Source organism: Scyliorhinus torazame, chromosome 6, assembly GCF_047496885.1.
Source record: "Scyliorhinus torazame isolate Kashiwa2021f chromosome 6, sScyTor2.1, whole genome shotgun sequence".
NCBI lineage: Eukaryota > Metazoa > Chordata > Chondrichthyes > Carcharhiniformes > Scyliorhinidae > Scyliorhinus > Scyliorhinus torazame.
This window is the reverse complement of record NC_092712.1, coordinates 42477003-42491507: the sequence shown is the minus strand read 5'-3', so window position 1 is coordinate 42491507 and position 14505 is coordinate 42477003. Positions and strand designations below refer to the sequence as shown.

General features: G+C 47.9%; 1 protein-coding gene across 2 annotated transcripts in view; it reads right to left on the bottom strand.

Moving 5' to 3' along the window:
- Positions 1–14505, bottom strand: part of LOC140424764 (tetratricopeptide repeat protein 21B-like) — a 169194-nt gene that overhangs the window by 51323 nt on the left and 103366 nt on the right. For both annotated transcript variants that reach the window (XM_072508146.1, XM_072508147.1), the window contains 3 exons: positions 8548–8620; positions 6160–6270; positions 3834–3972 (listed from right to left, as the gene is read on the bottom strand). In XM_072508146.1, coding sequence (XP_072364247.1) covers positions 3834–3972; positions 6160–6270; positions 8548–8620 — 323 coding nt within the window. The remainder of the gene's footprint in view (positions 1–3833; positions 3973–6159; positions 6271–8547; positions 8621–14505) is intronic.

The following is a 14505-nucleotide window of genomic DNA, read 5'->3' as shown; positions in this document are numbered from 1 at the left end:
TGACAAAACTAAAAGCTCTGTACCTGAATCTACGTAGCGTTCAAAACAAAACAGAGAGCGCACTGAAAAATAAATAAGTGCTAGTTGATAGCCATTACAGAGACATGCCTCCAGGGGGACATGGATTGGGAGCTGAATATTGAAGGAAGGACAGAAAGTGAGAAAAAAGTGGAGGGGTGGCTGTGTTAGATAATAATGGTACTAGAACAATTCAGAGGGATAACCCAAGTTCAGGGCACAAGGATGTGGAAAGGGCTTGGGTAGAAATGAGAAGTAGTAAAGGCAAGAAGTCACTTGTGGGAGTGGTCTATACCCACATGGCAGGGTGGAGCATAAAAGAAGAAATAATTGGAGCTTGTCAGGAAGGCTCGGCGGTAATCATGGGAGATCTCTCTGCCAGTGCCGTACTTGAGTCACTTCCTGCTGGTTGGCCCAGCAGGAAAGGCTCCTCGCAGATTGGGATGCCATTTTGTCTGGCTGCTCTGATCTTTCCCCCCACTCCTTTTCAGCCCCCCACCCCACATTTCCGACCTCCCCTCTCCCCCTCCCCCTCTCCACCTCGGGGTGGCCCCCAGGAATACTCCCTCACCCCCCCCCCCCAACATGGTAAGGTCCCCCGGGCCCGATCCCTGGTAGTGCAAAGCTGGCACCTGACACCCCGGCAGTGTGCCCAGTTGGCACTTCCAGGGTGCCAGAGGGCGTGCCAAGGTGCCACCCTGCCTGTCCTCGACTAGCCGAGGGTCTCTAATGGCTTGGGCGAAGATTAATAAGGAGGAAAGTTTTCTGTCACTGTTAGAGGGCCTGTGTACACAACTCCCACAAGGGACACCTTGCCTGAACAGGAAGCAGAGAGTAGACAGAAATGGGTTGTGTTCAGGTTGGCAAAATATAACAAGTGGCATACCGCAGATATCAGTGCTGGGAACTCAACTGTTTACAATTCATATAAATGAGTTGGATGAGGGAACTGAAGGGATGGTTGCCAAATTTGCTGGAGAAAGAGAGGTAGGAAAGTAAGTTGTAGAGAGGACATTAATGATTGCATTGAATGGTGGAGCGGGCACAATGGGCTGAATTGCCTACTCCTGCTCTTAGTCCTTATGTTCTTATAAGGGGAAGCAGTGGAGTAGTGGTATTGTCACTGGGCTAGTACTCCAGAGACACAGAGTAATGCTCTGGGGACCCGGGTTCGAATCCCACCATTGCAGATGGTGAAATTTGAATGCAATAAATAATCTGGGATTAAAAGGCTAATGATGGCCATGAAACCATCATCGTAAATCCCCGTCTGGTTTACTAATCTCCTTTAGTGGAGGATACCTGTTGTCCTTGTCCTTACTTGGTCTAGTCTGGCCTGGCCCATTTGTGACTCCAGATCCACAACAGTGTGGGTGACTCATAAATGCCCTCAGGCATGGGTAATGAATGGTGGCCCAGCCAGCAATGCCGTCCACATGACTGTTGGCTGGGCTGGAGCGTTTCAGCTATGAAGAGAGGCCGGTTAGGCTGGGTTGTTTTCCAATAACCCGGGGGCATAGATTTACAGGAGATTTCTACAGGATCCCCAGAGGGTGGTAGGAATCTGGAACTCACTGCCTGAAAGGGTGGTAGAGGCAGGTACCCTCACAACATTTAAGAAGCATTTACATGCGCACTTGAAATGCCAGAGCATACAAGTCTAAGGACCAAGTGCTTGAAAGTGGGCTCAGAATAGATAGGTGTTTGATGGCCACACAAACATGATGGACTGAAGGGCCTCTTTCTGTAAAACTCTATGACAATCTCATGAATTAATAAGAAAAAAAGGAGAATCAAAATATATAGATAAATAAATGAGTGGGCAAAAAGCTGGCAAATGGAGTATAATGTGGGGAAATGTGTAATTGGCCATTTTTACAGGTATAATAGAAGTCTGATAGAAGGATGATAGAAGTCTATCATCCAAATGGTGTGAGGTTGCAGAGCTCTGAATTGCAGAGGGATCTAGTGTCATAGAATTTACAGTGCAGAAGGAGGCCATTCGGCCCATCGAGTCTGCACCGGCTCTTGGAAAGAGCACCCTACCCAAGGTCAACACCTCCACCCTATCCCCGTAACCCCACACAACACTAAGGGCAATTTTGGACACTAAGGGCAATTTAGCGTGGCCAATCCACCTAACCTGCACATCTTTGGACTGTGGGAGGAAACCAGAGCACCCAGAGGAAACCCACGCACACACGGGGAGGATGTACAGACTCCGCACAGACAAGAGACCCAAGCCGGAATCGAACCTGGGACCCTTGGAGCTGTGAAGCAATTGTGCTAGCCACAATGCTACCGTGCTGCCCCATGTCCTGGGCATGAATCACAAAATGCTAGTTTGCAGGTACAGCAAGTCATTTTGAAAGCTAATAGAAAGCATTGCAAGGTGAATTGAATACAAAAGTGGGGAGGTTAAGCATCAGTTGTACAGCGCACTATTGAGCCCACATCTGGAGTACTGTGTACAGTGTTGGTCACCTTATTTAAGAAAATATGTAAATGCATTAGAAGCAGTTCAGAGAAGGTGTATAGGTGTATATACCTGGAATGGGCGGGTTGTCCTGTGAGGAAAGCTTGGACCGGCTAGGCTTGTATCCGCTGGAGCATAGAAGGTGACATGATTGAAACATACATGATCCTGAGTGGTATTGACAGGGTGGATGTGGAGAGGATGTTTCGTCTTGTTGGAGAATCCAGAACTAAGGGTCACTGTTTAAAAATAAGGCGCGGCACATTTGAAACGGATGTGAGAATTATTTTGTCTCGGGAATTTATAGAATTCTCTTCCTGAAAATGGTGGAGCAGGCTCGAGGGGCTGAATGGGCTACTCCTACACTTTGTTCATATGTTTGTACGTATCATTTTCTTTCTTGTCGGGAGGTGGTGGGAAGGCCACCAAATGGATTTTACAAGACACCCACCCTCCTTCAAACCTGCCGGAGGTGAGTGGGCAGCATAAAGTCCAGCCCCTCGTTTTCATTCGCAGGACCTTGCTCTGCCCAAAATGATCACTGCATTTCAGGGGCTGCACTCCAAAAATACTTCAATGGTTGCCACATGCTTTGAGATATTCCTAAATTGCATATATGTACATTCCTCCTTTCTTTTGGAGTGAACTTTTGGAAACATATGTCAGAACAACAAATAAGGGTGGCAGACCTTTGGAATTTTCTTCTGCAATCAGCAATTGATGCGAGACCGATTGCTAATTTTAAACCTGAACTTGATGTATTATTGTTAACCAAAGACATTCAGAGATGAGGGGCAAATGTGGGTATTATGGAGTCGGGTTCCAGATCAACTGCACCCTAATTACGTGGTGGAGTGGTAATGTAATCATGCAGATGTTTTTAAAGAAGCTTTTTATTGCAGTTAATTGTCAATAGAACCTTACAATTACAATCAGAAGATAGCTCCATTTATCACTTGAGCTTGCATTATTTACCGCAGGAACATATGAGAACACAGGAACTGGAGAAGCTGCCCCCTCCAGCCCCTCCACCCGCCCCGGGCCTGCACCGCCATTCAGTAAAACCGTGGCTTGTCTTCTTCCTCAATGCCATCTTCCCCCATTATCCCCTTATACCTTAATGCCATCAGTATTTAGAAATCTACCAATCTCTGCCTGGAACATACTCAATGACTGAGCCCCCACTGTTCTCCGGGGTAGAGAATTCCAAAGATTCACAACCCTCTGAGTGATGAAATTCCCTCCTAATCTCGGTCCAAAATGGCTTGCCCCTTATTCTGAGACTGTGTCCCCTGCCCAACACCTCCCCTACTAGGAAACGTAATACAAACCGACATACTGAAATCATGTTCCAGGGCCTTTCTGAGCACTTTCTTTGCCTTTTCAAATAGTCTCAGTTTCAGGAGGAGTTCGGCTAAATCGTGGCACAAGAAGTCCTGTCCACCAATCTTTAATGCAGTTTCAAAATAATGGATGGCCTGAAGATGAAAAGCAAATACAAATCACCCTGGTGAAGTTCCAACTTGATGAAATTGTCGACAATAAAAAAAAGTGAGATGTTAAGCTGCAACAAGAAAGGTGCTATAATTAGCCTCGGGGTGGAGGGGTATATTGTACAAGTTGGGCCTGAGGCAGATCAAGCTAGGCCTCATTTGATCCCTGATCTTTATTGAAGAACCCAGACTGAGAGAGCTTGGACATGGTGGGGGGAAAGATATGGAGCAGGATTTTCCGGTCCATCCTTCCAGCGAGATCGTCCGGACCCGCTGATGGCAAGCCCCCCTCCAGGTGGGGGTTCCCTGGCGGAGGGGCAGGCGAGCCATAAAAGACTCCGTAGACATTGGCAGGACCGGCAGCCAATGTCGAGCCGCCTCCGTCGCTGGAAAACAGGCCAGGGAAGGGATGGAAAATCCTGCCCCTGGGGCTTGATGGCCTGAACAACCTCCACTTGTTCATACTTTCGTGGGACGGGAAAAAAGCCTCTCGATGTAATTCAATCGGCATTCTTCGGAAAGCTAGCAGCAACGGCAAAGGTCTTTTTAGATTAAATCCGCTAACCTTGTCAAGCCAAGAGACAGAAACAAATGCTGCTGTGAGAAACAACAGAGATTATACAGGCCAGCAAGAGATATTCCTGCCTTCGTTTATGAAGCCTCTGCCTTGAAACTAGATAAGATGCAGCACAGTATTCCAACAACACACAAGTGTCGTTTTCTAGAAGTGGCTTTGCGTACTGGAAAATTACTGGAGAAAAGTGGGCTGCTTTCTGCACATATTCAAATCAAAGCAAAGAGTTATGAAGATAATTGGTATTGTCCTTTTAACAAAAATGCTTCACAGTGTGGTGGGCCCTGCTCAGAAATCAATCCCCTGAATAATGCTATAAAACATTGAACAAGCATTCAATTGCTGGGGGTAAAGTAACAAAGTGGCTGTTATTTTTTTGTTACATTTCTTTCCTCTTCTTTCACCCAACTTTTTAAAATCTGTACCCATCTTAATTTTCCTGTAATAATTTCAAATATATGTCCATTTTAAATCTGTAATCATGGGTACAAATGAATTATCCAAATTAAGGATACCTATCTATTGAGCGAGCCTTACACTTTCTTACATGTATAGCTATACATTCCTTCAGGAATATGCAGATCAAGACTTTTCCCCTTTAACCCAGATGTAATTAACACAATGGGCGAGGCCCTGCCAACATCAATAGAATCCCTACAGTGCAGAAGGAGGCCATTCAGCCTATCGAATCTGCACCGACCCTCTGAAAGAGCACCCTGCCTAGGCCCACTCCTCCGCCCTATCCCTGTAACCCCGTGCATTAAATCATGGTTAATCCACCTAACCTCCATATCATTGGACACTAAGGAGCAATTTAGCATGGCCAGTCGACCAGTAAGTGCGGTTGTGGTGGAAGATTGTTGAAAACAGGATCGAGTTCTGTTGTGATTATCTTTATTAGTGTCACAAGTAGGCTTACATTAACACTGCAATGAAGTTACTGTGAAAATCCCCTAGTTGACACACTCCGGCGCCTGTTCGGATACAACTGGTGGAGAATTCAGAATGTCCAATTCAGCTAACAAGCACGTCTTTCGGGACTTGTGGGAGGAAACTGGAGCACCCGGAGGAAACCCACGCAGGCACGGGGAGAACGTGCAGACTCCACACAGACAGTGACCCAAGCCGGGAATTAAACATGGGACCCTGGTGCTGTGAAGCAACAGTGCTAACCACTATGCTACCGTGATGCTCCATCCCACCTACTCCATGATTGAAAATAACTGTCAGGAGAGCAGTGGAGTGAATAGATTGGGGGGGGGGGGCAGAAAAACCATGGGGCCTTGAATTTTATCCACCTTGATGTACAAAGTTAAGAATTCAGTGTTTCTTGCACCCGCTTGGCTTTCAGTCCGGATGTTTCACAACTTTTAACACCTTCGGGTTGTTTTCGAATTTGAAAGTATAGGTTAATGTTTGCAAGGGAGCTGAGAATTGTAGCCAATCAACGGCAAAGATTCATTGTAGATTAATTAAAAATACTGCAAAGTCTTCACGGCAAACAGTATGAGCGACAACTAATATTGAAACAATGTTGAAGAACATCAAACCAATTACGTAGAAAGATTCTGTCAAAATATGGGTTCGTTCCCACATACCTTGGTGTAGTGGTGAGTTTTAACTAGTGCTTGGCCAATCTTCCTCACCAAATGTCCATCATGAGGGTTTTTTTTCAATACCTGCTCATATACCTCGATAGCTTTTTCTGGCTAAAATAAATTAAATTATAAACAGTCAGACGATTTAAAAAAAACAGAAGCAACAAGAAGTACAGATGTTGCACTTTTAACATAGAAAACACCACATCAAGAAATGAAAAGATTAGGGAGGAGAACCAAGACTTGAGTGATGTTTACAAAGAGATTCCCAAGGCTTGGTTTTCAGCCCCTGCCAAAGCCAGAATGGAGCCAGACGAGAAAGGAATTTCACGGCCCTGGTGTCAATTCTTTAGTTCCTTCCCACCCTAGGGCTATTTTCTTGGTGGGTGAGGGGTGGGGGGGGAGTCGGGTGGTGAGATTGGAGGGTGGTGGCATAGCTACCTGCCACCATGCAGTGGGTGGCCAATTGTCCCAATCAAAGGTCAATTAATTCCTGTTAATGGAGGGAAACTTTGGATTTTTGCTCTCTTGGGGAATTAAGGGACATGGGGAGAGAAAGTGGAGTTTATGTCCAAGATCAGCCATGATGGTATTGAATGGCTCAACCTGTGTCAAACCTTGGGTAGATCACACTCTGTTCAGTTCTGGCCACCATTATTGTAAAAAGGATTTGGAGACATAGGAGAGGGCGCAGAGAAGGTTTGCAAGGACAATACAAGAAATGGGATTCATTGTAGAAAAGGATTGGCGGGCTGAGAAAAAGAAGGGGAAACCATACAAGCAAAGAAAGGACTAGGTTACGATGAGGAAGGATTGGAGGAGGCTTGTTTCTGTGTCACATATCCTTAGTAATCCTGTGTGACTATAACAATCTTCAGTTGCGAACCAGATCTATGCAATTATGAAAGAAACCCAATTCATGAATCTGCAACACAGGTTGACCAAGTATGTTTGCTAATTTTGAACAATTTAATGATGCATTGGAGGAAAGGCTAGGGTTATGTTTGATGGGACATTAGACAAACCACAAACTGAGAAAGGAATAAAAGGATTTTCTGAAATGGTGAGTTGAAGTGGGGTGGGACAAGACTCACATGGAACATAGACACACACCCAGTTTCTTTCATTCTTTAACTGATCTGTAACTGGTCTGATTAGTAAGTTTGCAGACGACACAAAGGTTGGTGGAATTGCGGATAGCGATGAGGACTGTCAGAGGATACAGCAGGATTTAGATTGTTTGGAGACTTGGGCGGAGAGGTGGCAGATGGAGTTTAATCCGGACAAATGTGAGGTCATGCATTTTGGAAGGTCGAATGCAGGTAGGGAATATACAGTGAATGGTAGAACCCTCAAGAGTATTGACAGTCAGAGAGATCTAGGTGTACAGGTCCACAGGTCACTGAAAGGGGCAACACAGGTGGAGAAGGTAGTCAAGAAGGCATACAGCATGCTAGCCTTCATTGGCCGGGGCATTGAGTATAAGAATCGGCAAGTCATGTTGCAGCTGTATAGAACCTTAGTTAGGCCACACTTGGAGTATAGTGTTCAATTCTGGTCGCCACACTACCAGAAGGATGTGGAGGCTTTAGAGAGGGTGCAGAAGAGATTTACCAGGATGTTGCCTGGTATGGAGGGCATTAGCTATGAGGAGCGGTTGAATAAACTCGGTTTGTTCGCACTGGAACGACGGAGGTTGAGGGGCGACCTGATAGAGGTCTACAAAATTATGAGGGGCATAGACAGAGTGGATAGTCAGAGGCTTTTTCCCGGGGTAGAGGGGTAAATTACTAGGGGGCATGGGTTTAAGGTGCCAGGGGACAGTTGAGAGTAAATCACACTGCTGTGGGCCTGTGGTCACATGTAGGCCAGAATATATAAGGATGGCGGGTCTCCTTCCCCAAAATAGATCAGTGAACCAGATGGGTTCTTATGACGATCAATGATAGTTTCATGGTCAGCATTACTGAGACTAGCTGTATAATTCCAGATGTATTAATTAATTGAATTTAATTGCCCCTAGAGGATTAGCCTGGGCCTCTAGTGACAAGACTACCACCACATTATCCACCATCTGCCCCTAGTTGGGCCTATGAGAGCTGGTAGACTACCTGCAGTTATTCTGCACAGGGACGTCATCACAGGTTTTACATTTCACCCATTTCTACTTCTCACTGATGCCAATTCTGGGTTCCAACTAATCCTGTGGGCTTCCCATCTGATCAGAAAGGTTGGTTACTCTTTCAATGAATGTCTGAAATGCAGAAGCCCTTCTTCTCCAGCGCTAAAGTTAGTATTAAAAACAAATTTTTAAATAGGGTGCAGGAAATTCAGGATCTAACTGGACAAAACCTATAGGTGCACATGGTCACAATCCCTCTGACATACCTCCTGGATGGTTATATATGCGTCACCAAGTAGAAGGCTTATGTGTGGATTTGGGAACCGTTCATACAAGTCTCTGTAAAACAAAAAATATAACAATAGTGCTGTGGGAATTTATCATTTGAAGCAGCTGACATTCAAATATTATGTACCGTGTTGCAAAGATTCACTTAAATTAGCTGATTGTACATCATTTCTGCTTGATTTATGGTTTATTTTTATTCGCTCATGGATGTGGGCATCACTGGCAATGCTGTCACTTATTGCCCATCCATAGTTGCTCTTGAGAAGGTGGTGGTGAGCTGCCTTCTTGAACTCCTGCAGTCCCCGAAGTGCAGGTACACCCACAGTGCTGTTAGGAAGGAAGTTCCAGGATGTTGCCACAGCGACAGTGAAGGAGCGGCGATATATTTCCAAGTCAGGGTGGTCAGTAACTTGGATGGGGAACCTCCAGGTGGTGGTGTTCCGGGGTATCTGCTGCTCTTGCCCTTCTAGATGGTGGTGGTCATGGGTTTGGAAGGTGCTGCCTCAGGAGACTTGGCGAGTTCCTGCAGGGCATCTTGTAGATGGTACACACTGCTGCCACTGTGTGTCGGTGGTGGAGGGATTGAATGTTTGCAGACGCGGTAGCAATCAAGCGGGCTGCTTTGTCCTGGATGATGTTGAGCTTCATGAGTGTTGTTGGAGCTGCACTCATCCAGGCAAGTGGAGAGTATTCCATCACACTCCTGATCTGTGCTTTTTTAAAAAAATATTTTTTATTCTCCTCTTTTTTCACATTTTCTCCCAAATGTACACCCACCAACAGTAAACAAAAATCAGTAACAAATATGCCAATCCCCATATCAATAACAACGATCCCATCCTCCCACCAAACCCCCAAACATTAGCCCGCATGTTTACACAAACAAATGACAAAAAGGAATCAGGAATCACCCATAGTCACCCTTAATACACACAGCCCCCCTCCCCCCAACCCTTCCACCCATCCCCCAACTAATATTCGATGTTATCCAGTTCTTGAAAGTGCATAATGAATAATGCCCATGAATTGTAGAACCCTCCATCCTTCCCCTCAGTTCAAACTTAACCTTCTCAAGAGTCAAGAATTCCAACAGGTCCCCCCGCCACGCCAGGGTACAGGGTGGAGAGGCTGCTCTCCATCCCATCAGGATCCGCCTTCGGGTGATCAACGAGGCGAAGGCTACAACATCTGCCTCCGCACTCGTTTCCAACCCTGGCTTATCCGACACCCCGAATATGGCCACCCGGGGGCCCGGGTCCAGTTTCACACGCACCACCTTGGAAATTACCCTAAAAACCTCCTTCCAGTAATCCTCTAGCTTTGGACAAGACCAAAACATATGAACGTGATTAGCGTCCCCCCCCCCCCCCCCCCCCCCCCGTCCCATCCCCCCCCGCAACGCTCACACACATCTTCTATTCCTTCAAAGAATTGGCTCATCCTCGCCCTCGTGGGGTGTGCTCTGTATACCACCTTCAGCTGTATCAGCCGAACCTCGCGCACGAGGTGGAGGCATTCGCTCTCCGGAGCACCTCACACCAGAACCCCTCCCCATAACCTCTCTCCTGACTTGTGCTTTGTAGACGGTGGACAGGCTTTGGGGGAGGGGGGGGGGGAGGGGGGGAGCGTTGTTAGGAGATGAGTTCCTCACCGTAGGATTCCTAGCCTTTGACCTGCCCTGGTAGCCACAGTATTTTTAAAAATAAATTTAGTGTACCCAATTAACATTTTTTCCAATTAAGGGGCAATTTAATGTGGCCAATCCACCTACCCTGCACATCTTTGGGTTGTGGGGGTGAAACCCACGCAAACACGGGGAGAATGTGCAAACTCCACACGGACAGTGACCCAGAGCCGGGATCGAACCTGGGACCTCGGTGCCATGAGACTGCAGTGCTAACCACTACGCCACCATGCTGCCCAGCCACAGTATTTTTTAAAAATAAATTTAGAGTACCCAATTCTTTTTTTCAATTAAGGGGCAACTTAGCGTGGCCAATCCACCTAAGCTGCATATCTTTTGGGTTGTGGGGGTGAGACCCATGCAGACACAGGGAGAATGTGCAAACTCCACACAGACAGTGACCCGGGGGCTGGGATCAAACCCCGGTCCTCAGTGATGGGAGGCAGCAGTGCTAACCACTGTGCCACCGTCCCGCCGGCTGGTAGCCACAGTATTAATTTGGCTAGCCTAGTTCAGGTACTGACCAATGGTAACCCCCACGATGTCGATTTTGGGGCATTCAGCGATGGTAATGCCGTTGAATGTCAAGGAGGCGATGGTTAGATCCCCTCTTGTAGGAGATGGTCATTGCGTGGCGGGAATGTAACTTGCCACATTTCAGCCCAAGCCTGGATATTGTCCAGGTCTTGCTGCATTTGCATGTAGACTGCTTCATTATCCAAAGCATCGCCAATGGTGCTGAATATTGTGCAATCATCTGCAAACATTCCCATTTATCACCTTATGATAGAAGGGAGGTCATGAAGCAGCTGAAGATGGTTGGGCCCAGCACACTCCCTGAGAAACTCCTGTAATGATGTCCTGGAGTGAAAGTGATTGACCTCCAACCATCACAACCGTCGTCCTTTGTATCAGGTATAACTCCAACCAGTGGAGAGTTTTCCCCCTGATTCCCATTGACTCCAGGTTTGCTAGGACTCCTTGATGCCATTCTCGGTCAAATGCGACCTTGATGTCAAGGGCCGTCACTCTGGCCTCACAGATCAGGCCTCGTTGTACTGGACCTCTACTGTGGTGTCTGACCTCAGCAGTGGCACCATCAACCAACACCTCAGGAGATATGCCTTGTCCCTACAAGCCAACCCTACAACCTGGGGTGACCCTTGAAAATGCCAGGGATCTGTGATTGCCCGGGGATGTCTTGGAAAACTTGATCGCATGTGCATTCATCCTGGTCCACCCACGTCGACGCTACCACCAAGAAAGCACAACAGCGCCTATACTTCCTCAGGAAACTCAGGAAATTCAGTATGTCCACATTAACCCTTACCAACTTTTACAGATGCACCATAGAAAGCATCCTATCTGGCTGCATCTCAGCCTGGTATGGCAACTGCTCGGCCCAGGACCACAAGAAACTTCAGAGAGTCGTGAACACTGCCCAGTCTATCACACGAACCTGCCTCCCATCCATTGACTCCATCTACACCTCCCGCTGCCTGGGGAAAGCGGGCAGTATAATCAAACACCCCTCCCACCCGGGTTACTCACTCTTCCAACTTCTTCCATCGGGCAGGAGATACAGAAGTCTGAGAACACGCACGAACAGACTCAAAAACAGCTTCTTCCCCACTGTCACCAGACTCCTAAATTACCCTCTTATGGACTGACCTCATTAACACTACACCCTGTATGCTTCATCCGATGCCAGTGCTTATTGTATATGTTGTGTTGCCCTATTACGTATTTTCCTTTATTTCCTTTTCATGTACTTAATGATCTGTTGAGCTGCTCGCAGAAAAATACTTTTCACTGTACCTCGGTACACGTGACAATAAACAAATCCAATCCAATGAATTGCATCTCGCGGTCACATACCAGCTGCACATTGAGGGAGCAAAATGCCTTTCTGTTTATGAAGGGGAATCCCTGGTGCCAAGGGGCACAAAGAGCCTCACGGGTGCAGTCGATCGCCCCATGCCCCGGCGGCAGGCCAGCTCTGTTGCAGAAGCCTCTAGCCCTCTCATTTTGCCGGGCCCGGTCCAGGTCAAAATGTATCATAGAACTATAGAAAAGTTACAGCACAGAAGGAGGCCATTTGTCCCATCTTTGACCATGCCAGCCCGAGGACACCCGGGTGCCCTTCCTAAACTCACATTCCTCCACCCCACCCATAGCCCTGTAGCTTACAGCACTTAAGGTGCAGATCCAGGTACTTTTTAAAAGAGTTTAGGGTCTCTGCCTCCACCACCAACTCGGGCAGCGAATTCCAGGCTCCCACTGCCCTCTGCGTACAAAAGATCTTCCTCATGTCCCCTCTACACCTTCTGCCACTTATTTTGAATCTATGTCCCCTGGTTCTAGAAATCTCTGCCGAGGGAAACAATTTTATTCTGTCCACTCTAATCTATCTCTTCCCCTCATAATTTTGTACACCTCAATTAAGTCACCTCTCAGCCTTTTTTTGTTCCAAGGAAAATAACCCCAACCTATCCAATCTCACCTCATGTCCAAAGACCGAGCAGAGAGAGCATCCATGACCTCGTGGATACACTTACTGGCGGATGCTTGTAATATGCCACACAGATCACTTGTGGATCTCTGGAATGACCCCAGAGCGTAACGCTTGAGGGCTGCCATGATCTTTACAGACACAGGGAGCAGGGGCAGTCCACCTCCATGTGGCGCCAAGTAGAACCATAGAATTCCTATAGTGCAGAAGGAGGCCATTCAGCCCACCAAGTCTACACTGACCCTCTGAGAGCACCCTACCTAGGCTCACTCCCCTGCCCTATCCCCGTAACCTCATAATCCCACCTAACCTGCATATCTTTGGATACTAAGGGGCAATTTAGCATGGCCAATCCACCTCACCTGCAGATCTTTGGACTGTGGAGGAAACCCGAGCACCCGGAGGAAACCCACGCAGACACGGGAGAACGTGCAGACTCCGCACAGACAGTGACCCAAGGTCAGAATTGAACCAGGGACCCTGGCACTGTGAGGCAGCAGTGCTAACCACTGTGCCGCTCAGCTGCCCCATCAGTCTCCCTGGCGGCACCATCTCCTATGGCACATGTTGCCCGACTGCTCCATGAAGGACACTCAAGTCCTGTACACTCTTGGTCTCCTTCTGCGCCTTTGTGCCCCCTGGATGGCTGGTGTGGCCTCCGGCCCCTGAGCCTGCCCTGCAGCCCCCTGGTCTCCTGCCGCTGGGTCTTCCCAGGTGTCGCCACCATTGCTGCATGTGTCTCAGGAATGTTAGAGGGCAGAATTCCGTAACGCTTCAGCGATGCCCACATCCTGCAAATGAATTTTTAAAAAATGATGGAGTGGTGCATTGGCCTCCTAAAGATGCAGTTCTGCTGCCTCGACAGGTCCAGTGGGGCCTTCCACTACAGGCCCTAGAAGGTCTCCCATATTGTGTTGGTCTGCTGTGCCCTACATTATCTGGCTCTGTAGCAGGGCGAGGAAGACCTCAATGAGAGACACGTGTCCTCAGACAAGGAGAACGTTCAAGTGGAAGTTGAGAAAGGGGCTGCTGAGGATCCGGAGGATGGAGGCCAGGCGAGGGAGAGCGTGTGCATGGGCTGGAGGGCTAGAGACACCCTCATGCCTCCCACTTTATGGAGGAGGACTACCTTGTTGTACGCCAGTGCTTACCCCACCTCCGCCCAGGACGTCGTGAGCCCTCTGCGACAGGGGGTGAACGATACAGAGATCTTAATCATCAGGGTTCTGTGGCTTGGGAGTCCTTGAGTGCCTGTTGCCCTTCAATGCAGGAGGATGAGGCGACTCACAGCGAGGAACGGTCTGTGATGGTCCTCAACTTTTACTTATGTCTGACTCATGTCTGTCTGCTGCCGGCACGCTGACTCCCCGGCTCATGGCTGAGTGAAATTCAGCCCTACATTCCTTTGTCCCCTAGCTCTGGAGGGGGATAAGGAGCGACGGTTTAGGGTTCATTGAATCATTCCTGAGACCCATCACTGCGATTGAAACATTCTAAATGAGGGGGCCTAGCTGTCTGCCTGACATTGAGGGCCAGTGAGAAGAGCTGTGTCAGATGGGGAGAAGCGCTATGCCACTGGGAGGAGGGTTAAAGAATGTGAGGTGTTAAGGTGGTGAAGAACAACAATATTTAATTCAGTGACGTGCAGATTGTGGTGAACCACTGTATTAGGAGATGTAAGGTAGGACCTGCACTACAGGTTCGCCGGTAGCTCCTGCCGGCTGGCTCCGTCCACGGAGA